Source organism: Channa argus, chromosome 19 (assembly GCF_033026475.1).
Source record: "Channa argus isolate prfri chromosome 19, Channa argus male v1.0, whole genome shotgun sequence".
NCBI lineage: Eukaryota > Metazoa > Chordata > Actinopteri > Anabantiformes > Channidae > Channa > Channa argus.
This window is the reverse complement of record NC_090215.1, coordinates 9,486,876-9,511,662: the sequence shown is the minus strand read 5'-3', so window position 1 is coordinate 9,511,662 and position 24,787 is coordinate 9,486,876. Positions and strand designations below refer to the sequence as shown.

General features: G+C 38.1%; 1 protein-coding gene across 3 annotated transcripts in view; it reads right to left on the bottom strand.

Moving 5' to 3' along the window:
• Positions 1–24,787, bottom strand: part of cntnap2a (contactin associated protein 2a) — a 292,011-nt gene that overhangs the window by 117,505 nt on the left and 149,719 nt on the right. For all 3 annotated transcript variants that reach the window (XM_067485956.1, XM_067485954.1, XM_067485955.1), the window contains exons 4-9: positions 21,490–21,637; positions 14,672–14,724; positions 14,230–14,380; positions 13,148–13,332; positions 9,754–9,897; positions 8,266–8,527 (exon numbers count right to left, since the gene is read on the bottom strand). In XM_067485956.1, the coding sequence (XP_067342057.1) occupies positions 8,266–8,527; positions 9,754–9,897; positions 13,148–13,332; positions 14,230–14,380; positions 14,672–14,724; positions 21,490–21,637 (943 nt within the window). The remainder of the gene's footprint in view (positions 1–8,265; positions 8,528–9,753; positions 9,898–13,147; positions 13,333–14,229; positions 14,381–14,671; positions 14,725–21,489; positions 21,638–24,787) is intronic.

Below are 24,787 nucleotides of genomic sequence, written 5' to 3'. Positions count from 1 at the left end.
TGAACTCTGTACTGTTGAAATTAATACAGTATGATAATCAAAATCTTATTTTTCTTTTCTTTCCTGAAAAAAGAGTACAGAGTACAGAGTACTGTTATTTTGACAGTAGCATATTGATTATTCTGGCAAAATGACATGTTCTTCTGAGAGCACGGACATGTTTACTGATAAATATTTACTTTGGAGAGATAAGCAAATGATTTACAGCAACTTTTCACCTTTGTTACGTAATCTGTTGAGTTGTAGTGTTTGTTGTTTTGGAAGTTACACTTCTACACAAAAGTAGCAGAGCAATTGAGAAAGACTGTAATTTTTCTGTTGCTGTGTCAAACTTTGTATACTGGCACAAACGGACAAGTGGGCAGACAAGCACCACCACTGAAGTCTGGGCTGAGCTTAAGGAGCAGGCGAACATGGAAACCGAACTGAGGGTGGAGCTGACTGTCACCCAGCGTCAACACCGGAGAGAAAAAAAGGACTGAGAACAAAGGCAGACAAAATGCTACGTCTAACGATAGGGCTTTCCACAGTGTCAGTGTCTTATTCACTTCTTCAGACGTCTATGTCACAGTGGGTGGATGTGCTTTGCATTTACCATGTTTCATTTAATGACTTTGTTGACACTGTGACAGGTTTAAAAGCGGCTGCATATATGCCATGTACAGTATGAGATGCACAGAGTTTTATATAGAAAATGAGAAAATTGACGACACACTGTGTTTAATAGTTTTTTGGTGTGTGCCATGAGGTTGAGGATCCCCCTGCCTTATTGTTGGTGAGTTGGAGACTGTGATTGACTGATTTTTGTCAAGCCATAGGAGGCCAATAGAGGAATGCTGCCTGATCTTTATCCCACCTCCATCAAAAGTAAACTTTTTAGTCTTTTTTGAGCTTTCAATTTTCTATTGCAGATTTGGAGCACAGATGTTCATTTGATCATTTAAATATGCAACAAGTGTTTGTGTGAATGCTATTATTGTTGATCATATCAAACTAGTAGACAGCTCTTACTATCTTTCTCATTATCGCAGTAGTATCACAGAGTTTCAAAGAAAGAATTTTCAAAAACGTTACCACACTGGCCAAAACAGATCACTTCTCAAAATGACAAAGTTTGTTTGCAAAATCTTTTTACATTACTGAGACATTAACAAATGCAAGATGAGCTACATTTTCCCTCAAGCAACACAACTTGTGGTCAACAAATGCATCTGTCAACATCCCAATTTCCCAATATCCCATGGTGATTTCACTAAATATAAAATTAACCCTGCTGCATTCTGCACTTTGAGTTGGATGTTAAAATACAGTAAAAAAGAGAGAGAGAGAGAAACAAAGAGATTTTCCTTTCTATTCAGTCCTGTGTGCAGGTCTTTCTGCTCCTAACTGTCTTTGACTTGTAAGACCTACAGTACAGCTATGGCATTTTTTATACTGTCCCAGCACTGTAAATACCTCTTAGAAAATACATAACAAATAAAAATAAAACAAGTTAAACCTAAACCTAAAATGAAGACTTGAAATATTCAGAATTTTACATTAGGTCCAATAAGTCAATTAGGCCACAGGTCTTCAACATAACGCTAAATGTTGTCCCTTGTCTTTGATCCAGACTTTCTTTCACATAGGAACATGTGTTTTTTTCTTCCTATTTAACATACTGTAATTGAATGACATGGGTTAACATTTTTGAAATAGGATGTGAAAAATGTTTGAAACCAATGGAAAAAGTGTGGGAGAAAACTTCTACTGTGCTATCAAGGTGATGAAAACCAAGTGGATTCCAGTTTCATGAAATGCATCCAAGCATCGAGAAAAACTGTAATATTTCAAGAAGATATGCCAGTGTGGAAAGTACAGAAGTATTCTACGGACAGAAACAAACCAAATATGAAAGTACACTGTCAAATTGAGTTAATTTGTGTTGCAGTGATTTAAACTGAGTGAGAAAAAATAAATGGTAACTACACAAAAGCTGCAGTTATTCACTTATTATTGAAAGGAAGTGAATTCTAACAATAATAACCAGCACCACACAAAGGCTGTCTCTGTGCTCATGCAAGTCTATTATTGTACTTTTAGTGGAAAAATGCTCTCGTTGCAATTTCCCAATAAACTAAAATGACTGTATCGTGATAAATATTGAATGCGTAGTAACTGAGAACTTTGAAAGTAGATGACAAAGATCTGTATCACAGAATTTCAACCAATGCCAGTAAAGTTGTGAGTACTTCATAAATTACTATATTGAAATAGAGTCTGTCTGATAAACTGAATAATAAGGGAAGTTAGTAGTAATCGGATCGCTAATCCCTATCAGATAGGGAATCCTCAGATAAATTCTAATAACCACAAGTACAGTAGCTATCAAAAATATATACACATATGTCATTACATTACGTAATAAAGTATCTGGTCCTGAGTTTTTTTTTTAAATCTTCCTGAGAAAAAGGACTATTACATGTGCAGACATTATTTCTGTACTATCACTGCTCTGTTTTGCTTTCTGCTATCTTTTCTTTCTCTTACCCTCTCCTCTCTCATCCTTGATGCTCCTTTTTTACTCTCTATTCCTTTCCTCCCCTCCCCATTTCTATTCTATATTGATTCTATGTGGAAAGTATAAATGGATTTTGTCTGCTATGAATTTATGGGGCCAACTGGCATTCATCAATTTATCCCCTTCCATCTCCTCCACTCCTAAATATCCAGTCTTCCAAGTAGTTTGGATCTATAGTTTGAAGAGCTTTACAAGTCTTCACAGATGCAGTTATACCAACCACACAAAGAGCTAGACAACAACACAGGCCTTGCCTACACTCATACAGGTACATACACACACATACAGAGGCAATGAAACAATATAACATTATAATCGGGGTGGCTGTAGTGTGTTTTCTTCCCCTCAAATCTGTGCCTCAGGCTTTTCCATTATTGTAATGCCTTATGCTTCCTATTTGGACTGTGCAAGTAACCTTGTGTGTGTGTGTGTGTGTGTGTGTGTGTGTGTCTGATAGTAATTTTGCATCTCAAAGGAACTGATGTTATTACTTCTGGTTGAGTTGATGAATGCAGGCAAGAACACACACACACATACACACACACGCACACACACACACACACACACAGACACACACACACACACACACGCACACACACCAGTTTTAACATAGCTAAGAATTTCTAGCTTGAAGGTGATTGAATTGAGCAGTTTATGTTGCTTGCGGCTCACCTCTCACTAGGAATCATTTTTTTGGGATGGCAGATTCCCCTGTTGGTTTTAAAGGACCAATTTACAAAACTAATGAAGAAAACAAATTAATTGACATTAATAAATGCAAATAAGTATGGCAAGCAAGGGAGCATAGTAGGTGAAAGAGTTATTCTTGCATAACATATACAGTTACCTTCCTGTTGTACAAAACAGTTTTTTCAGATTTCTCTTTCTTTCACAGAAGTGGCAAATAAGATTAATATTTTCTTCTCAAAAGAAGCACTTCTAAATTTGCCATATGTCAACAGGTTTTAAGATTACCTTGTCTTCTTGTTGTCGCTGTCAAAAAGATGCTAAAAGCTAAATAATATTTTCATGTTTTTGAATTCATAATAACATATTTAATTCATCAACATTAATTATCGGTATTTACATCCTTTGTCTTCTTTGACAACCAAACAGAAGTACAACAGCAAATTCCCTTACTTTGTTTGATAAGAACCTCTTAGGAAATTAGATTTCACCAGCTCTGAAAAAGCACTGGAAACAGTGAGTACTGTTTCCATGGAAACAAAGCTGGTGTCCAATAATTCAATAATTAATCAAGAGGCTGATCAGAGGATAGCATCTTCAACACACATACTCTATAACAAACACTAGCGCTCACCTGCCATTTGTAAAAGGTACAAAAGGAACAGTGTTAAGTGGATTTTGGTCATTTCATGGTACATAATGTGGAAAATATGGGTTTAATTTATAATTGAGCACATGAAAACATGCTTTGGTCCTGCTGCACCGTCATCAAGACAACACTATAAAGCCTTACTCTGACAAAGGTGGTGTATAATTCTAACACATAGGTGATCAAAGCAAAATAGAAGAGAAGGAAGTTGGAAAGCTAATGAGTAAGTAAAAGGAAAGTGATGAGAAAATTAGATCAGAGTCCCTGCAGGAATCACAACTAATGCATACAACACACACACACATGCGCGCGCACATTTTAAACGAGACACCCACAGTCTAATCTAGAGTGTCCTCTCAAAGGCCTCGTCTTCGTTTTTCATCCGCTGTCTCTCTACTTGAGAGGGGGAAGTGGTTGAAATGACACACACACACACTGGGATGACCAGCTACCAACTGTAGACACACATATTTGAGTGTTTATGCACAGAGGGGCTTTGAAGTGTATGTTCCGAAGCTGACGCCATCGATTAGACTGTACTGGCCACTCTTTTGTCAATCAGGATAAAAACTACTTTAATGACCTTGGACCCACTGACACAAGCACAAGACTATGAGGACATATTCAGGTGGTGGGACACTAACTATGAAGGTTTTATCCATCCACTCCCTTACTTCCTCAACCTTTCCTTTATTTTACTTCAATGGCCAATTCACTTGGATTTTGCAGAGAAATTAAAAGCTGGGAGTCAATAGAGGAGATTGCTCATATTATATTCATGCCTAGTAAAGGCGATGACCACAATAACCATTACCACAAACAAAGTTCTGTGCATCAGCGCACACACATTTCAATGCTCAAAACTAATACACAGCCTGACATGGCTGTGATGCCGGTCCATGTTGCCCTGGTGATCGTCACTATCTCTCCTCCCCACTTTGATTTCCCTCTGTCTCCTTCTCTTGTGCTTGCCTTTATTGTCATATTTTCTCCCTGGTAGTTCCAGGCATCCTTAGTTCTCCTCCTTACCGATTCCCTACCTGAACTGACTCTCTACGCCCGGACTCCACTGCAGTGTCTCCGCTTATCCATTGCTCGTAAGAGTTCAATCACCTTTAGAACAGCTGTGTTTAAGATGTTACTTACCTTCTCTCTTTTTTTCTCCCTAGATCTCCACACCATTATCTGCTCCTCCAGCTACCTCTCCAGCGCACATCTCATACCGCCACTCCTTCTGTCTCATCATTGCTCTCAATATTCAGTAAACTAGTAACTGCTTTCCTACTCTGGGTCCAATAAAACTAACTGTTAATTCTGATACAGCCTAAATAAATGAATATAAATTTGCTGCTAAAGTTTTGCCAAAGAGGAGAAACAACATCCTAAAGTATCTATAGGCAAAGCTCCATCCTACCTGTATAATACGTTGGCAAACATTTGTCCAGCATTAATGTGACCCAGAAACAGAGACACTGGACACCCTGTTGCAGTCTTTTACTCACCATCTGTAAACATTTGCAACATTAATTGGTCTTGTATTTTTTTTTAGTTTGATCCACTAACTTCTGACAAAACAACCAGCGGTGTCCTACTGGTCTTGAATTTAGTCTCTCAGTAATTACATTTCTCTGCCATTTTGTGAAAAACAGTGAATCAAACCTGAGCTGAAAGCTCCAAACCAGGGAGCTCATTCTTATTCCTTATTACTGTGAAGAGAAAAAACTAACTATTCTGGCTTAATGAAACTTTATATTGTAGAATAATTCTGAGGGTCAAATAGAAGATTGTTTTTGGTCAAGTTGAACTAGTTAAGCAGATTGTTCATTTGCAAAAAAATGTTGGTCTAAAGTTCCTTCCTAGTACAGCTGAAAGGCAGGAAGAGAACCTGGTGAGAGTGTCTGTTTCTAGTGTGCTCAAAAAACATGCAAATGTGCCAATTTTTGCACATTACTAATACTATAAGATTGTATGAGAATCCATATCATAACTATATATTATAACTTGATCAATGCCAAACATGTATTCCATTAACCATTTTAGTTTCCCTTTCTATTTGTGTTTCTGTAATTAACTACATGCTGTAAACATACTGTAAGGCTAAATGAGTTAAAAGTTGCATATGAAACAATATTGAATTTGTGATATTTTACCTAGCAGCAGATGCCTGATTATATTTCCAAATAAGCTGTTGCTAAAAAGCTTCTTAAACAAATTATCCCCACTGGGAAAAGAAAAATGGATTGTGCAGTCCCTGCAAGAATTCTTTTTTTCTCTCTACCCTCAGCCTGCATCAGTGTGTGCACATCTGCATGTCTCTCCCCAGTATATTTGCCATTAAGAGGGACTAAGCATTTCATTACAAGTCTACAGCTCTCACTGTGTCATTGGATCTACAAGCTAGTGTGGCTTTCTGTATAAGATACTAATAACAGAATCAAAGGAGTTAGCCCATGTTTGTATGCTCAAGTCTGTGTTTGTGTACTCTAGTAATACTGATGTAATCGCAGGCTAAAGCCCAATTAGCCTAGAGGGTAACTCTGTAATAATCCCCACCCCTGGGAATAATGGCCTATTTAAGCAGCAGTGGACAGAATAAATGAGTGTGTCTAAGTAAAGAGAAAGAGAAAAAATTGAGATGAAGGAAATATGACTAAGGGAGGAAAGGGAGTGAAAGAAGGGGGTGGGATATAATAGAAATAAAAACAATGAAAGCAGCCTATGAAGACAGACTTAAATAAAGTTTAATTTAAATCAATGACTATGATAATGATTGTTTTAATGTGACTTGTAGTTATTGTTTTCAAAGCAATAATATAAATTAATGAGATGTATTTTAAAATTCCCTTTCACAAAAAACTTTTGTATTTACATATGAAGTAAAAAATTAAACTTAGAGTACAACAGCAGCTCTAGTACTACACAATTATAAACCCAATTCCATAAAAGGTGGGGCGATATGTAAAACGTAAAGAATGCAATGATTTGCAAATCTTATCCACCCATATTTTATTCTCAATAGAACATAAACAACAATGTCTACAATGGTAGACAATGTTTACCATTGTGTAGCATCCCCTCTTCTTTTAACAACTGTCTGTAAACATCTGGGAAGTGAGGAGACCAGTTGCTGGAGTTTTAGGAGAGGAATGTTGTCCCATTCTTGTCTGATGCAGGTTTCAAGCTGCTCAACAGTCCTGGGCCTTTGTTGCCAGATATTTGGTTCTATGATGCGCCAAATGGTTTCTACTGGTGAAAGGTCTGGACTGCAGGCAGGGCAGTCCAGCACCTGGACTCTCCTCCTGCAAAGCCATGTTGTTGTGATGGATGCGGTGTGTTGTTTAGCATTGTTTTGCTGAGATATGTGTGGCCTTCCCGGAAAGAGACGTTCTCCGGAAGGGAACATATGTTGCTCTAAAACTGCTATGTACATTTTGCCATTGATGTTGTCCTCTCTTCTTTAGTCCACGGTTTCCAAAAAGAATTAAAAATGTCGATTCATCTGACCATAGAACAGTTTTCCATTTTGCCTCAGACCTTTTTAAATGAGCTTTGGCCCAGAGAACATTGTGGCGTTTCTGGATTGTGTTTGCGAATGGCTTCTTCTTTGCATGATACAACTTTAACTCACATTTGTGGATTGCACTGCTGTGAACTGTGTTCACGAACAGGGGTTTTTGTAAGTGTTTCTACACCCATGCAGTGATGTCAAATAGAGAATCGTGCCTGTTTTTAATAGAGTGCTGCCTGAGGGCCAAAAGATCACATGCATCCAGTTTTGAGCTTTGGCCTTGTCCTTTGCGCAGAGAGATTCCTCCTGATTCTCTGAATCTTTTGATGATATTATATACTGTAGATGCTGGGATCTTCAAAGCCAATTTTACATTGAGGAAGACTTTTCTGAAATTGTTCCACAATATTTAGATTCAGTTTGTCACAGATTGGTGAACCTCTGCCATTCTTTACATTCAAGAGGCTCAACCTTTCTGAAATGCTCCTTTTATACCCAGTCATGTTACTGACCTGTTGCCAATTAACCTAATTAGTTGTCAAATGCTCCTCTATTTGTTTTTGATTTGTGGCAATTACTTTTTCAACCTTTTGTTGCCCCTCCTCTAACTTGTTTGAGATGTGTTACTGCCATCAAATTCAAAATGAGCTAATATTTTCCACAAAATGGTAAAACATTTCATTTTCAACATCTGATGTGTTGTTTCTGTTCTATTGTGAATAAAATATGGGTTGATTGGGATTGCAAATTATTGCATTCTGTTTTTATTTATGTTTTACACATCTTGCCAGCATTTTTGGAATCGGGGTTGTACAATAAAATGTAATATAAAGCAAAACAGCTGTGCAATAAATTGCTCACCTGATGATAGGTCTACCCGATTGGTTCTGGTTGACGTCGACACATTGATATGAACTCCAACCTTGCCATCTTCAAGGGAGATCTCCAGAGTCCCATCATATAGATTGCTGAACAGGAGGAGTCCATCAGCATTCCATGTACGAAACTGGAAGCCCACAGATAATGCGTTGTGACTGGCCCGACCTGGCAGCTGGAGGAAGCTGGTTGCATTGAAAAAGACTGGGAAGGTGTGGGTCTCCACACATGAGAAGGACAAGTTTCGCTGTTAATTAGGATTCAGGGGAAAAGAGAGAGAGAGAGTGAGAGACAGAGTGGAAATAGTAAGTTATAATTTGGTCTTCAAAGCAAAAAAGTCAAAAACAAAAGTAATCTCTTTAAAAACAGCTTGCATGTGATGGTACCTAAATGTTTTAATTCCTCAATTATGGTGTAATTACAGGGCTTTTGTGGCTTTGAATCTAGCATCTGTTTACCTTCAAATGTTCCTGTCTGAAGGTAGATTCAAACACTGATAGAGAGATACGTGGATACAGACAGACAGACATATTGACCGATAGATAGACTGACTGACTGCGCCAGAGAAAAATGTAGGGACTACTCTAATTTATTACAGAACATGTGCTCTAAAGCAAATCATTAACAAATGCACAACATTAAGCTGCCTTACCAACTATAGATGATTTCTGATTGCCTGTGCCTGTTTGCCTGTTTATGCATATGTGTGTGTGTGTGTGTGTGTTCAGGGTGTTCATTTCTGAAAGATGGGATCTGTTTTGATTAGAAATGAACATCTATGTGAGTCATCAGAAAGAATTAAGAGGTGCAGCTTTAATAAACTTAATTAGTGCCTCCATTTGTTTAATCAGTTCATCAGAGACCGAAGATAATACACTGTGTGTCCACTTTTGAGAAGGAAGAGTAGATGGAAAAGAGATGAGAGCTCCAAGACTACACAGTACAGTATATAAATAACTGTTTAGTCACTAAATGTGAGGATGGGAAAACACTTGTGCTAAAGTTACATTTAGCTGCCATGCGGAGTGCTGTGCATTTCATGAGGGAAAACAAAAGCATTTATTATACTTCTTATCCTGATGAGATGCATTGAAAAGAGACATTTGCCTTTCTGTCTTTGTAGGTTGCAGTGGAATGGCAGTCATGGTATCAAGAGGGAGCACAAAGACAGCAGGCAAACACATGGAGGGGCCACTGATGGGTCAGTTGTATCTGATTAATTATGAATCTGATTAATTATGAATCTGTTAAACTATTTTGGTGCAGTGAATAATTTGCCCCCTTCACTCAGGTTGGATACAGAGTTAGTGTGACAATAATGAGCATGTTCAGTATTCAGCCACCTCTGTAAGCGTGTTATTTCAAAGAGTTTAGATTCATGTGTTTACATCTGAGATCTGTGTCTGTGCAGTATATGACAATGTGAGTGTGTGTGTGTGTGTGTGTGTCCGTGTGCATGCAGATTACTCTTACAAAGCTGGAGGTGTCTAATTTCTTCCGGCGGGCCAGATCTGTAATGTTGTCCCCATTGTAGTTGATGCTCTCCATGCAGCCTTTAAAGTTCTTCCTCCCTCCTCCCAATGGCTTCCCACTGTACGGCATTCCCCCAAAACTCAACTAGAGAGAGACAGAGGGGAAAGAGATAAAGAGGGATGGGAAGTGGGAAAAAAGACATTAAGCTTTATTTTACATTCAATTAGCCTCTCCCTCTATTGCTAGAATACAGCATAAAGCTACATAATGTAAATGTAGCATGAAATTAAAATGTTCTATTCTGGCATTATTGTTAGGCCATTCCCCCACAAACAGGGATTACAGTAACAAGCAACATACACGTGTCCAATTAGAGAAATAGCAAATCCAAAGTAGGTTTCAGAATCTGTGCAACAACTCGGTCAGCTAATGTTCAGTCTTTCGACAACAGAATCTCTTTCTTTCAAATTAGGTATAAGATGTAAATTATACTTGTGGATCTGGGCAAACATGCACAGGGCCAATCTCCACCTTACAGTTGGCCATAAATTGATGCAGGACACCCTTAAGACATGTGTTATTATATTAATACATGTCCCAGCTCCAACACTCAGAGCTGCTAATGGAAAGACATGCAAAGAGGAAATGCAGTATTAAACTCTGTGTTGCAACTGCAAATATTTCCCAACAGCACCAGCACAGTCATGATGCTTGACTCTTTTGTGTCATTGTGGCACTCATGTCATTCATTTATCTAATCTGTAAACCATCATTGCTTATCATTGGTACATACACTAAACAAATACATTTAGCCACTTGCCCCTACTTATTCTGGTCTTATTCCTTCCTTCAAGGGCCTTTACCTTCCCCATCGTTTCTAACTTCTCTTTCAGTCCTTGGTATTTCTCGAGCTTCTTGTGTTCCTTCTTCCTGATTTTACTATTGCTTGGGATTGGTACATCTACCACCACAGCCTTGTTCTTCTGTTTGTCCACAACTAATATGTTGGGTTGAAAGGGCATAACCAGTTTGTCAGTCTGTATCTGGAAGTCCCACAAGATCTTATCTTGGTCATTCTCAACCGTCTTCAGAGGTGTACTTGTATCCTATTTCCAGTTTGGGACTTCCAGGCTGCACTTGGCACATACAGTATGTTTCTATACAGTATACAGGGGCTTCTTTGCACAGCATGCACCTTGAATCCTGCCCTGTATGGCAGACCCCAGCCTCTATTGATCTCTTACTTAGAGTCTGTTCCCGTGGTTTCAGAATTAGTGCCTCTGTGCTTCCTTTCAGTCCAGTTTATGCAGACTCTTGTAGGATGTTTTGATATCAGTCACTTTTATCTGCCGGTGGTATATACCGTGCAGGGTTTTGTCCTTCCATGAGGGTTCGTGCTCTTCATTCTCTGATTTCTGCTTTCCGGGGTATTGACTAAGCACGTCATCAGTTTGAGCAAACCTTATGATATATTATGTTGATATGGATCTTGTTGTTTCATCCTGGATAGTGCTTTTAATGGTCACTAACCCTCGGCCTCATTCCTTGCTCAACATTACATTGAGTTTATTTATAATGGTTATATATAACCAAAAAAAACATATATAATAACTATAACTATAACTATATATATACACACACACGTTATAAGGAAACAGGCAGTCACTTGTGGCCAACAGATGCGATGAGAGGGGAAGTGAGACAAGGGGATGGAGGCTAATAAATAGACATCTGGTGGGAAGCACTGAAGGACACAGAACTGATGAAAATCTAAACTGTGTTTCATATTTGTCTACAGTTGTACATGTGTTAAGTATTTTTTTTCTTTCAGACACAGCTCTGAGCTCTGAGGGAAGACAAGATGATGGAGGGTAGTGTGCAATTACCAGTCAATATGTGTGTGTATGCGTGTGCGTGTTTGAATGTGTCAGTGGTGACGCTCCAGTGGTCTTAGTAATTACTGCCAAGGGTAGACACAAATGCACCCGGATATTTAGTCTACAGGCTTAAAAGGGATCAAAATACACACACACATGCATTGGAGTGTGTGGTAAGGATGGAGTATAGTGGTCCACTCTGAGTAAAAGCTGGTCACATTTGCACATCTACAGAGACTTCCTCAGACATTACCACTGCCAGGATCCATTCAGCGTTCTTTACACACACGCACACACACACACACAAACACACACACACACACACACACCTTACACATATATTAAAAAAAAATCCCCTTGTTCTATAGAGTTCCCAAAAGATCTCTTAATTCAACAGTTTCAGTTTAATTGGACTGCAGTTTATCATGCCCCATTTCTCTTCTACTTACCACTGGAATAGACCAGCAATATCAGTCATATCTGGTAAATGTCACTCATTTACACACCAGCATATAAATATACAAATACATGCAAACATATATATATTAGGATAAACTACACACAAAAGTATTTAATGTCGATTATGCATAGCAAAAAATGTTTCCTGTTTAGTATTATTAAAATAAAATCTTTGCATTTTATTACAGACTGATGTGAATTATGTGAATGTTACAGATTAGCATTTTAGCACTGTAAAACCAAACCTAATTTCCTGTATGGTATCAATTCACTGAACAGACAGAGGAGACCAGGCTACCACTAGTGATGAGTACTCCAATTGCTAGATCAGTAACGTGCATAATGTAGTGGAAACCACAAGATAACTACAGTATGAAGAGAAAAACTGCATCACATAGACAGGCTATTAATAAGTAATTGGTCAACCATTTTGCGACTCCAAGCAGGCTGGGAGGTTTCAGATTTTATCGACTCACATTAGCAGATACAGCATTATGCGCTGATCATCAGCATTGCCCAGGGCTCCTAAATCAGAATTCTCACTTAGTTTTCTAGAGGACTAGTATTCACCTCATTCAATCATTAACTTTTTAATTAAAACTGCACTTCTAATATTACTGATTCAAGATTCAAACAACTTTATTGATCCCATGGGGAAATGTGTAATGATCCAATAGGCTAGGCAGGCAGATAAAATCAAGACTAGCACTGCACTCAACATATTTCCAAACTATCCTTGTCATTACTGTGTTATAGCAGAACATGACAGCAAGAGAGCCACTTGTCTCTTGCTGTCATGTTCTGCTATTGACTTTCATATTTAAAGGTCTTCACTTCTCTTTAAATTTAGTACTGCAATATTATACATATGTGCAATATCTGTTTTCAAACTATTTTTCAATTTATTTACTGCTGCCGCACTATATCCATAGTTCTATGCAACCACAAGATACCTAACAACTCAACTTAGCTAACTTGGACATGTCCTGTATGGTATTAGGCTTTGTGGTTGGAATACTTTGTGTGTTTTTGGTTTTTCCTTTTGCTTTGCGTCTCACCTCATAGTCCAAATCAAGGTGGTCAAACTCTCCATTGGTCCTGAAGTGCTGAGTGTGTCTGTCCAAGGTGAAGTTTACATTACGACGGTAACGTTCAATCACCACTGAGTGCCAGTGATTGTCATCCAAGAGGCTCCCCGTGGTAACAGAGGTGTGACCCAGGATAGAGCCATACTGGTTACTGCCTGCAATTAAAATTTCATCACAATACAAGGCACAGAAACACAGACATTGGATTGTAAAAATTATTAAAATCATGTCAGTGCTCCGTAAAAAGTAACTTGTCCACACCTACACTTTTTTACATAGCTATCAGTTATTTACAGCTCTAAAATATTATTTTTTTTTAATAATATCTCAGTTTTAACTTTTTGCATTCAGTTTACATGCCACTTAATCAAGTCATTTTTACACACATTAGAATATTATCATAAGTGATATTGTTATAGCTTCCTGGCGATAATAAGACACCTGACATTTATTTAACAACCTAAGGTGTTATTATGCCGCATTAGGCTTCATGTGACTAACACTGGCTACGATAATGCATCACTGCAGTTGTCGCTCATGTAAGAGCTACAGTAAGAAAGGTTAAAGGTTTTACCAATTCTTCAGCAACACAGCTGGTTCATTTTGAGTATGTACCACACACGTATAGATTACCGTTGCTGTTGTTTACAGTGTAAAGAGTAAGAATTTTCACCTTAAGACTTTTTCTTTGTTTCAAGATAATGTTATTTTGACAGACATGGCATCACTTTTGATCACAAAAGTTTAGTGTTGTTATCAAGGTGCTGCAAGCACAGCCACAGCAGCTAATATGTGCTACGCTGAGTACCTCAAACAAAGCACAGGATTAAAACTTGACATATACAGTATTTGTTTTGACATATCACATTTATATAAAAATACACACGTGATATGTATTTTAAAATCTCTTCATTTATAGCATACTTTAAAATGGTAAACGTGTCTAACACAAACAAATTATCAAACATTATCTGACAAGAGGGTGAACTTGAACAGAGAAATGTTGCTTTGTATTACTTTGCCTCAGTAATTGACACGCAAGTGTTGCCCACCCAGGTTTATCTGCAACAGCAGCTTGGCCTTGCGGAGCTCCAGAGTGATGTAGTCTCCCTGTTGGCCCTCGCCATGGAGAATCACTCCCTCGCTTTCAGACGTCTTAAACCTCAATGCAATCACATCCTTAATGATTTTCATCTTCTTTACCTGCACAAATGTCAACAAACACCATGAATGCCTAAACGAGTATTTACCATCATGGATGGTACAATTTTAATATAAAAATGTAGACAACAATAATAAAATATATCTTTATTTAGAACTTTAAGTAGAAGAATGTTAGGCCTTCTACTCAACATTTATCATCAATCTGCATCAATATTATTTATTGTCCACCATATTATATGACTATTAATGTATTTCTAGGATGAAACTATCTGACTTAATGGAGAGCTTTAATCAATATGACCTAGAATATTAAGACAGTAGATCCATTACCTTAAAGCGATAAGAGATTACACCCTGTCCATCAAAGTTGATCACATCAGCCCCTAAAACAGCAGCAGGCAGAGAAACAACAAGAGGGAAAGAGAATAAGTGTAATAAAAAAATAGTGACAGTAAGATACTAAAAGAAAAGAAAAAACTGAAACAAAAAGTGGAGCAAATTAAAAATGTTTACCAAAAGGACAAGCTCACAAGAAAAAAAGAAATCATTAAATACTTCAACAATGTGTATTTCCAGCTGCTGAATTACATTATATTAACAATATACTTATAAGCAAAATTAATGATAGAAAGGCTAGTAAGGTGTGCAACTATGCTAAAAATAGATGAAGCAGCAAAGGGCTGGTGGAGATGTAATATCTGCGTGCCATCTGAATGTGTAGGAGGTTTGAGCATTAAAATGTCAGCTTTAAAGCTTTATTATTGCGGCAATAGAAATTTTATTGTTTCATATGATATTTTACCCAATAGGATTTTCATTCTGACATGTCACTGTAGTAAAAACACAGATGTGAAAAACATATAATTAATATTGGCTGTGTTTAGGGTTCTTGTTTTCTATGTAAAGTGCTCTTTGGCACACTGTCAGACTATGATGGCAAAGACATCAGTAACAGTATCATTTACATTTGTGCTCTCCACGCCTGGACCCTGACAGAGATGGTGGCTATTCACAGAGATGTTAAGCGACAAAAGGTGATCCAGATGCACAGATGTGACAGCCAGTATACAATTAAATACAAAATGTTATACTGACAGTTGTTTTTTAGAGTCTGCAAATTAAAAGTTGATTTCATCGCTGTCATAGGGAATACTAAAGGGTAACAGCAGCAAATAAAACAACTATAAGTAATGATTTTATAGCTAATAACAGTAGTGCTAAAATACAGTGAAATTCAGTGGCATGTCAGACATGAGAGTCCAAATAAAATTGGAGATTGAACTGATAATGGTATACACAAAATTATTCTCCACTTGGACTTTTTGATGTTTTTATATATAATTATTGTAAATATACTATAATCCCAGATCAAAAGAAACACAAAAAAGTCTTTAACCAACTGTCATTCAGTGTTGTGCGTATCATTGTAGCTTTTTTGCCTTCTTGTACTTATTTTGTGTCTCATATCAGTATTATCCGTGTATCTGCCCGTGAAATTTGTCTGACCTTTTGGGCATAAGGGATTTGCCTGGTAGGCCTGTACAAAACTTAATTCATAATTCTAGTTTATTTCACCAGGTCGTTTAAACTAAACCTATGAATTATATGAGAATAAGAATAAAATATGGTCTGCACAAATTCAGTTAGAGGGAAAGAAGGGCAGGGCGAGTCTAATTATGCACTTAATTATTGACACATATGTGTCCTTCACATACAGTAAGATGGACACTAAGCTGACTAACTGCTGTGGTGTGCAGCTAATTACTAAGTCTTGATGTCTGAAAACGTTATTCAAACTTTAGATGGTACCTTTCTGTTTGGTATTAATTCTATCTTTGTTTTTGATAAAAGACGATAAATACTGAATTTTAATTACTGTTGACATAAATAGGGCACAGGTTTGAGTAAGAGGATACATTCGCATCAGTTTAAAATTCTACTTGCAGGAGAGTGACTGCATTTGTATAGTAAATTAAATTTGTATTGTCTGACTTCCCTTTGTCTCACATAGCGACTAGTATTTCCTGACTCATCTATAAAATAATTGATTTTCTGTTGATCCTATGTTAATCAAAATGGAAATGAGCATGTAAATGCCACAGCACGGTGGATCACGACTCATTTATAGCCTCTAGCTCTGTTACAGACATACACACACAGACTTCCACTGCACAGGCCTAGATGAGTCATAATATGGTATTGCATTTAATTATCATACATTTTCAAAACCCAGAATTATCATCTAGATGCAACATATTTGGTTATTATGCTGGAAAAATAACATCTATATTTATCTGCCTCCTTTTCCTCCTACTACTTCTCTTTTGTGCTTTTTTCTTTCACCTTATTTCTTCGTAAATTCCCAACATTTTTACTTCTCTCTTGCATCTTCGGACTGAGAAACGAGAAAATAGTTACGAGAATTTGATTCACAGAGAAAGGGAGAGTTGAGCAGTGGAGGATAGGTAGAACAGACAAATGCACGGGTGCTCGTTTTCTGACTGAATGCTGAAGAAAGGAGCAGTGACAGAGTAATCATGAGAAAGCACTGCAGGCTTCAAAACACAGCTGACAGACAACTCTGAAAGATGATGGTGCACCCGACTAGGGGGAGTGTGTGCGTAAATGTGTAGGTGTGTGTGTGTGTGCGTGCAAGTCCCTCTCGCTGTCATCACTGATATCCAAGTTGTAAGCATAAGTTGTTATGTGTCTCATCATGTCAAGTCTGTCTGTCTTCTTGAATAACAGGATACAAGGGTAGACATACGTTTATATAAATAAGATTCTCTGGTTTTATTATAAAAAAGAAACGCTAAAAAGGACCCACACAGGCTTTTTCATTGTGATCTATTTCATTCACATAAGCACATTTATATGTGGGAATTAATCGTAATTTTCTAATACTTGTACCCGGGAAGCTCTGCTGGAGCAGGTGCTGGCTAAGGTCGTGTTGGCAGTAGCTGAGGAGGAAACACCTTATCTACTCCTGCCCAGATTTTGCTACACCTTAGTCTATTTCTACCGTCGCTTACCTGTCTTGGAGTATACATTCTATGTTGTACTAATCATTTGGTTATTCTGTACTCAAATACTGTATGTGCCTTTGAAAAATCAAGATTTGTTATGTTTTGTTCATTTTAAGCTGAAATTTGGTGGAATAAATATTCAGTCTCGTCAATAAATATGCTTACATTTACATTTTGCAAGGGTAGTAGGAAACAGACTAAAAATAACTGCATTATTTCTAAAGACACTTTTCAGGTTTAACAGACAATTTTGTTTATAATTAAAAAAAAAATACTAAAACTGGATGGGCAGCTTCAATTGTGTGTAAGCTAGTAATTGTTCAATGATATTTTATCTCTGAATTTGAAAAGCATATCTTATTAAGTCTTAATGGCTTGCTCCAGGGGGAATTGTTGGGTTCTCTTTATACATCTTTATAATCTTGACTTTATTCTGTAAAGTGCCCTGAAATTACTTTGTTGTGAATTGGCGCTATATAAATAAAGTTGAATTGAATTGAATTAATGGCATCTAATGTTTCACAGGCCTAAATCATCAGCTACTCCACTATGTAACTTTGGCATTTCACCCCTTCTGAGAAATGCGTAACACTTTATGGCACTTCATGTAGCTCGTATTCTCATTATACATCCAGATGTTGCAGATGTGGAAAGAACATGATAAAGTGAGGAAGGAAAAAAAGAGAAACAAAAGAGGAACAGCCAAGGACTGGATGAGGCTAAATATCGGACCAGCTTGTTGTATTGGGGGCCTGGTGGATCAGTGGTAGAGCGCTGGGTTGTGATGCAGAAGGCAGCATTTTTGGAATCCTAACCCACCAGGTGTCCCCCCCTCCAGCCACTAAGGGCCACCCTGGTGCTGGTCCTGAGTCAGAATAAAATGGGAGGGTTGCAGCACTGTAAGATAGATGCTGGTTTAAACTTTCTGGCGGCCTGGTAGTTCAATCGGTAGAGCAGCAGGATGGGATGCTGAAGTCAGTGGGATCAAATCCCAGTCTACCCACTAGGTTTGCCCCTAAGAAAGACACTCACCGCTAGCTCCCCAGGAAGAATTACTTTATTATCAATGATAATAAAGGCTGTTGTATTGCTGAGAGCTAAAGGAGGCAAACGAAAGCAAGACAGATGCAGAGCTGGCGCTTTGTTAATGTTATTATTTCTAACCGTCACAAACCCCATGTGTTCTGTCGATTTTTCTGTCGAGTCCTCTTATGAATTTTGTGAAAACTTTCTAGATTTTTTTTACTAATAGGGTCTCACTGGCAAGGGCCCAAATCTCACTGCCTGCCTTTGACCCATCAGTCCCTTCCTTATGCACTGCTGTCTTTTATCGGTTTGAGCCTGTCACCTTGTCTCAGGTTCAGGAGATTGTTGGTCATTTAAAACCTTCAGGTTCACCTTGTGATGCTCTTCCTCCCCAACTTTTTAGAGAGTTTTTTTTTTTTTACTTTAGCGCCATCTGTTCTCACCATTATTAATCTTAGTCTAGACTCCGCGGTGGTCCCCCAAAATTTTAAACAAGCCATATTTTAACCTCTAATCAAGAAACCTGGGCTAAATCCACATTATTGCTAATTTTCAAACTATCTCCAGATTTCCTTTCTATCAAAGATTTTAGAGAAAATTATTTATAGACAGGTAATAGCATTTTTAAATGGGCACAATCTAATTGAGACTTTCCAATTTGGTTTTAAAAAGAAAAACAGTACTGAGTCTGTTCTTTTTCGTGTTTTTAATGATATTTTTTTAGCCTCCGATTCTGGTGACTGTGTGGTCCTTGTATTACGCGATTTAACTGCTGCATTTGATACAGTGGACCCGCGTAGAACAGTGGGTCGGTATAAAGGGCCTAACTCTATTTGTAGAGTAGATAAGGTGTTTCCTATTTAAAGGATAGAACTTTTTTGTTCAACTTGATGAATTCCAGTCCTCTTCTGCTCCTCTGCCCTGTGGGGTTCCACAAGGCTCTATTTTAGGCCTTTCGCTCTTTTCTTTGTATTTGCTTCCCCTGGACTCCATCCTCAGAAGACACAGCATTTTTTTCCCCTGCTATGCTGATGACTGATAGATCTATGTTCCACTCAATAAAAAGGATGGGTTTTCTGTCAGTTTATTACTGGAATGTTTAAAGCGCATTAAGGCCTGGATGGCTAACTTTTTACATTTTAATAATTCAAAGACTTAGGTGATTGTGTTGGGAACTAATTCATCTATTGGGGCTGCCCCTGTAGATTTGGGAATATTGGCTGAATACGCCAAATCTGAAATTATTAACCTTTAATTTAAAATGGATACTGACCTGAAGCTCAAAAGCCAGCCTACTTTCTTCCACCTGAGGTGGCCAGAGCCAAACCCATTCTTGAAAAGCAGCACTTTGAAACAGTAATCCATGCCTTCGTTACCGCCCTGCTAGATTACTGCAATCCACTTTATCTTGGCGTAAGTCAGTCGTCAGCTTGTCCAAATGCTGCGGCACGTCTTTTAACTGGTTCACTTCACTGGCTGCCTGTGCAATTCAGGATCCTTTTTAAACTTCTTTTATTTGTTTTTAAATGTTTAAGTGGGGCTGCCCCACTGTTCCACTCTGAGCTCCTGCATCCATATGTTCCACCATGGTTGCTCAGATCAGCTGACCTGCTGCTCCTGAGTGTAGCGAAAACCAAACGTAAGCTCAGAGGGGACAAAGCTTTTGCAGTTCTTGCTCCAAAACGAACGTGGATTGAGTTCCCCTTGCACATTAGACAGGCCTCATCCAGCCTGTTTTTAAATCCTTTCTTAAAAGCCACTTGTTTTCACTGGTCTTTGACCCAGTCTGAGTTGTTGTCATTATTTCATCTGTCCGTTATTTATTGTTATCGTTTTATTTATTTTATTGTATACACTTTATGCTACTGTATACTTTTGTGCTGTTTTATTTCAGTTTATTTTATGTTTTTAACCTGTACAGCACTTTTGTACAAGTTGTCTTTATGAATTTATTTGATGCATAGTTGTTTTGGAGGAGTTTGAGAAAAAGTTTCAAACTCTCTAAATAACACACAACAGGACATTGGAAGTGCTAATACGTGCTCTTTTGTTTGTTTCTGTATAGCATTATTGTTTCACGTTGTGCTCAAATTTCACTTTTCATCGCGTTATTCCAAGTTGCATATTTCTTTCAAGATCAATCTTTGTTATTACAACACCAAATTTGGTTTAGGGAAAAGGGCGATCAATTATGTTGATCTTCAATGTGACAAGGGAAAACACTATGTAGAGTCCTTTCAAAAATCGCATAAAAAGTACCAAATCTAGTTTGGTGGGGCTTTGAAAGAAAAGTTGACAGTGAATGTCAAATCAAATTCTGTTTTACCCTTCCTGTGGTCCAAGTTGAGATGGGTGAGACTGCTATTATTAGGTATACAAGTTGCGTTTATATGAGCACACAACACAAATGTGAACAACTGAATCCTACTCAAAGTCACTTGTGAGTCCGGTATTATTGCTGGAGAAACAGAGTTTAAACACAGAATGGTTTACTGGTCTGTGCTTTACTGGTCTGGTCTTTACTGATCTCGTCATACTTATAATTACTGACCTTTTTTTTATTTAATGTGGGATGGAAATGAAACAAGGCAAATATAATCAGAAGTCTGAGGACAAAATTAAATGCAATACAAGCCCTTGTATTCACACAAACAGTCACACACACTTACAGATATATCCACATGCAGTGTAATTGCATCTCCGGAATGAAAGATCTATGTGTGTCACTTATAACAGTAATTTATGCAGAGCCTTAATTGAAAATTGCTATTAAAATCAATTTGGCAGTCTTTAATAGGATGCAAAGAGCAAAGTGGCTGCAAGAGACTTGGTTCCATAGATGATAGATTTGTTATAAAGTGAAAGACAGTGTATTGGTCTTCAAACCCTGCACACTAGGTTTTTTTTTCCTGTGTATGTGTAGAGGCAGATTTTCACACTGGGTTTGAGTTTTGAATCCTATACACAAATATCTGATCACAAGCTGAACAAACCATCAATAAGCTCCCCATAGAGCCACAATTAGAAATCTTAATACTTGCTGCTGTATAAGCAGGTTCACAGGGTGTGTATGTGTGTGTTTGTCTCTTTACTCACAGTAAGAGCAGCCATAGACTTCTATGCGTAGACCGATCCGTCCCTCCTTGCTCCAGTCTAGTGGGACAAACCTCAGGAAGCGAGCTACAATTCCCTGCTGCAGCTCATGACGAACCGCACTCTCTGAATTGGAGTTCCCAGAGAAGGCCTGTTAACACAGCGCACATGCACGCACACATCCACGCATGCACCGACGCACCCACGCACCCACACACACGCACACACGCACACAAACACACACACACAAACATTGAAATAAATACATCAAAGCTACAAGCCTGCAGTCAAACAAGCAGCTTCGGGACTGCAAGAGTATTGGTTCCACTCACCACATCCTGCCTTAAAGGTAGACAAAACATACAAAATAATTATGAGTCTACAGTACTGTACATATCTAATGCGTCTGCTATAAGACAGTATGACTGCCGGGGATTTGAAGAGGAAATTGCTCATTGTATTCGAATCAAAGTGCAGGAAATTCCCTGTTGACATCATTTCATATTTAAGCTGATTTGCAGGTCCCTAAAGATTCACGAAAGCTTGTAACTGATGAGGTTTACAGTTCCTTGTCATATTAGCACTATGTTCTACATATTCAGCTGGTGCAGCATCTGAAGTCCCAAACTCACTGTCACAACAAAATACACATGAAATGTCTGCTGAGCTGTCCTCTTAATGCACACACAAGAAGTATACGTGAAATCAAAAGGCACTGTCTTCGCAAGGACCTAAGGGTGTGTCACGAGCAACAGACAGCAATTTACTAGTGATGGCACCGTAGTTTACAATAAGCTGACATTGAAAAGATAACGATAAAACCCAGGCATAGTATGTTTGTTGCTACAACTAAAAGTGTAACATTTATTTGGAGCACTGAGTTACTTTAGGGTTTCATTGAAGGTAAAAATCTGGTGGGTTCCATTCTTGTTATGATATGATTCTAGATTGCTGTAAATACACAAATGTAGCATATTATGTTGGAGATGCATAGCGAAATATAAAAATCCCACATGTACTGAATGTTTTGCTTGTTCTTTTTTTACACAATCGAAAGAGAAAACATTGTTTCATAGACACATAGAGCTCAAAGCTGCCAGAAAAAGCGCTGGTTAACTTGTCCTTTCTATCTTGATGCCTCTTTCTCTCTCTCCTTTCCTCCCACTGCTCAGTGTTTCTCCCTTCACTTGACCTGGCACATAACGGGGGGAATCTCTAACCACTCAATAATACTCCTCATCACAGTGCCTGAACTCTTTTCACTTCTCTGCTTTCCACTGTCTGAGATAAATATGCACACCACCACTGTGTTACCCATGCTTTTCTTCTGCCCATGTTGTAAAATAGTCAGAAGCTGGCATAACTTTGGCTCGAGTTTCAAATGGCAAGTAAAAATTTGAAAATAATATTGAACTTAGTTCGAAGCATTTTCATTCTTTTTCTACAAATACAGATATCTAACACGTTGTAGCAAACGTCAGTGTCTGCAGCTTGAATGAAGTACTGTATCAGCTATAGAAATAATTTTGACCAACATAGTTTACTTGTTTTCATTAAAAGAATCTTAAACTTCAAAACATTTAAGATTTATTCACACACAAGTTCATATTATCACATGCACTAGTTTATGCAATTGTCAAAATATGTCAAGCCTTCAAGTGTTAGGAATTCCACCAGCATAGCTCCGGTAGTTGTTTTAGAAAGTATTCACGGCACTTCACAGTTCACATATTTTACTGCATTGTGAGAATATCTGGAAATTGAAAAAAACTCAAATTGAAAAGGCACTGAGAGAGTTCCTACCACCACACTGGATGCTCTTAATTCTAACTGAGGGCTTGTTTCCTGCATGCGAGTGGAAAATATGACGACAAACTATTAGACCAATTGACATTGATGGGAGCCATAAATGCTGCATGTGACAACATCACAGCAGATGCATGCAGGGGTTGGATGTGGTGCACCATACAATTCTCCCTCACTGTATTGCCAGTGACAATCTGTGGCAAAACAGAAAGGAGAACCATCATGCCCTATGAATCTATTTTGTCTGTAGACCTGTAATATCTTATGCCTATGCCATACAAATTTACTGGCTACGTGTTTCCACAGTTCATATGTTTGCATTGTGAAACATTATTATACATTTCCTATAATATACTGTGCTGTGCAAATGTTGTATTTTCCCTATCTGCTTAATATGTGTAATACATTACCACACATCACTGCAAGTGAAAGTGTCCTCTTGTCCTATTGAAAAAACAGCTAAGTATTGTGAGAACCCCGACTTACACAGTGGTAATGGATCAAATAGTTTGACTGGGTTGACTCATTGTTTGATAATAGGATTTAAGTTTGAAATATAAGCTAAAGGTTGTGTGTGAGGTACATCCTTTTGCTGATGAACCATTGTGTTAAGCTGTATGTATGAACTGCTTTTGATAAATGCACATGACCCTTTGAGAATGATAGCTAGTGTATACAACAGTACTGGGTTACTCGAAAAGAGCAGGACTCTAGTCCACCGTGTGTTATTCTAGATAAGACATGAAGCGAGGGGGTGCTGAGACAGTCTGCTTTAAGCTGCCTCCTCTGTGACCCAAGTATGTACTCCTGAAGATATGCTATCTGCACAGAAGGAGATTGTCAAGAGGTCACACTATTTTTAGAGTCGCTGAACTTTCACTGTAGCAAGGGAGTGGACATGGGGTGAACAGTGCCTCTGACTTCGGTGTGCCTTTCCCCCACTGACATTTTTAATCTTATTTATCCAGGAAAGGTTAACTGACTGCACAAACACATGCATGCTTTCTTATTAGACCCATGCTTCAAATTCACACAAGCTCCACATTACTCATTGGGGAGCCCTTCAGTATAGTTTAACTGCACTTTGTGCTCTGCAGGTGCACTGGTCCTGAAGATGTGGGTTAAGTGACTTGCTCATTGGCAGCTATGGTGTTGTTCAGGGAGAGGACTGAATTACATTCAAATAGTACTGCACGTATCTTACCACCCATTAAAATTACATTTCCAGCTAATAACAGGTCCATGCTGGTCATGTCACATAGCTATTCAGAGAAAGGGAAACCATTTGTCATGTTCTCAGACACTCTCATTTTTTATATGGCCGATTCATCTCCATGAGTATATGTGATAGATTGGTTCTGTCACAATAAAAGACAGATAAACTTATAGATGCTCCTCTCAGATCTCTGCATGCAGTTTTGAAAGTTTTCCACATTTTGTCACGTTACAACCCCAAATGTAAATGTATTCTATTAGGATTTTATGTGATACACCA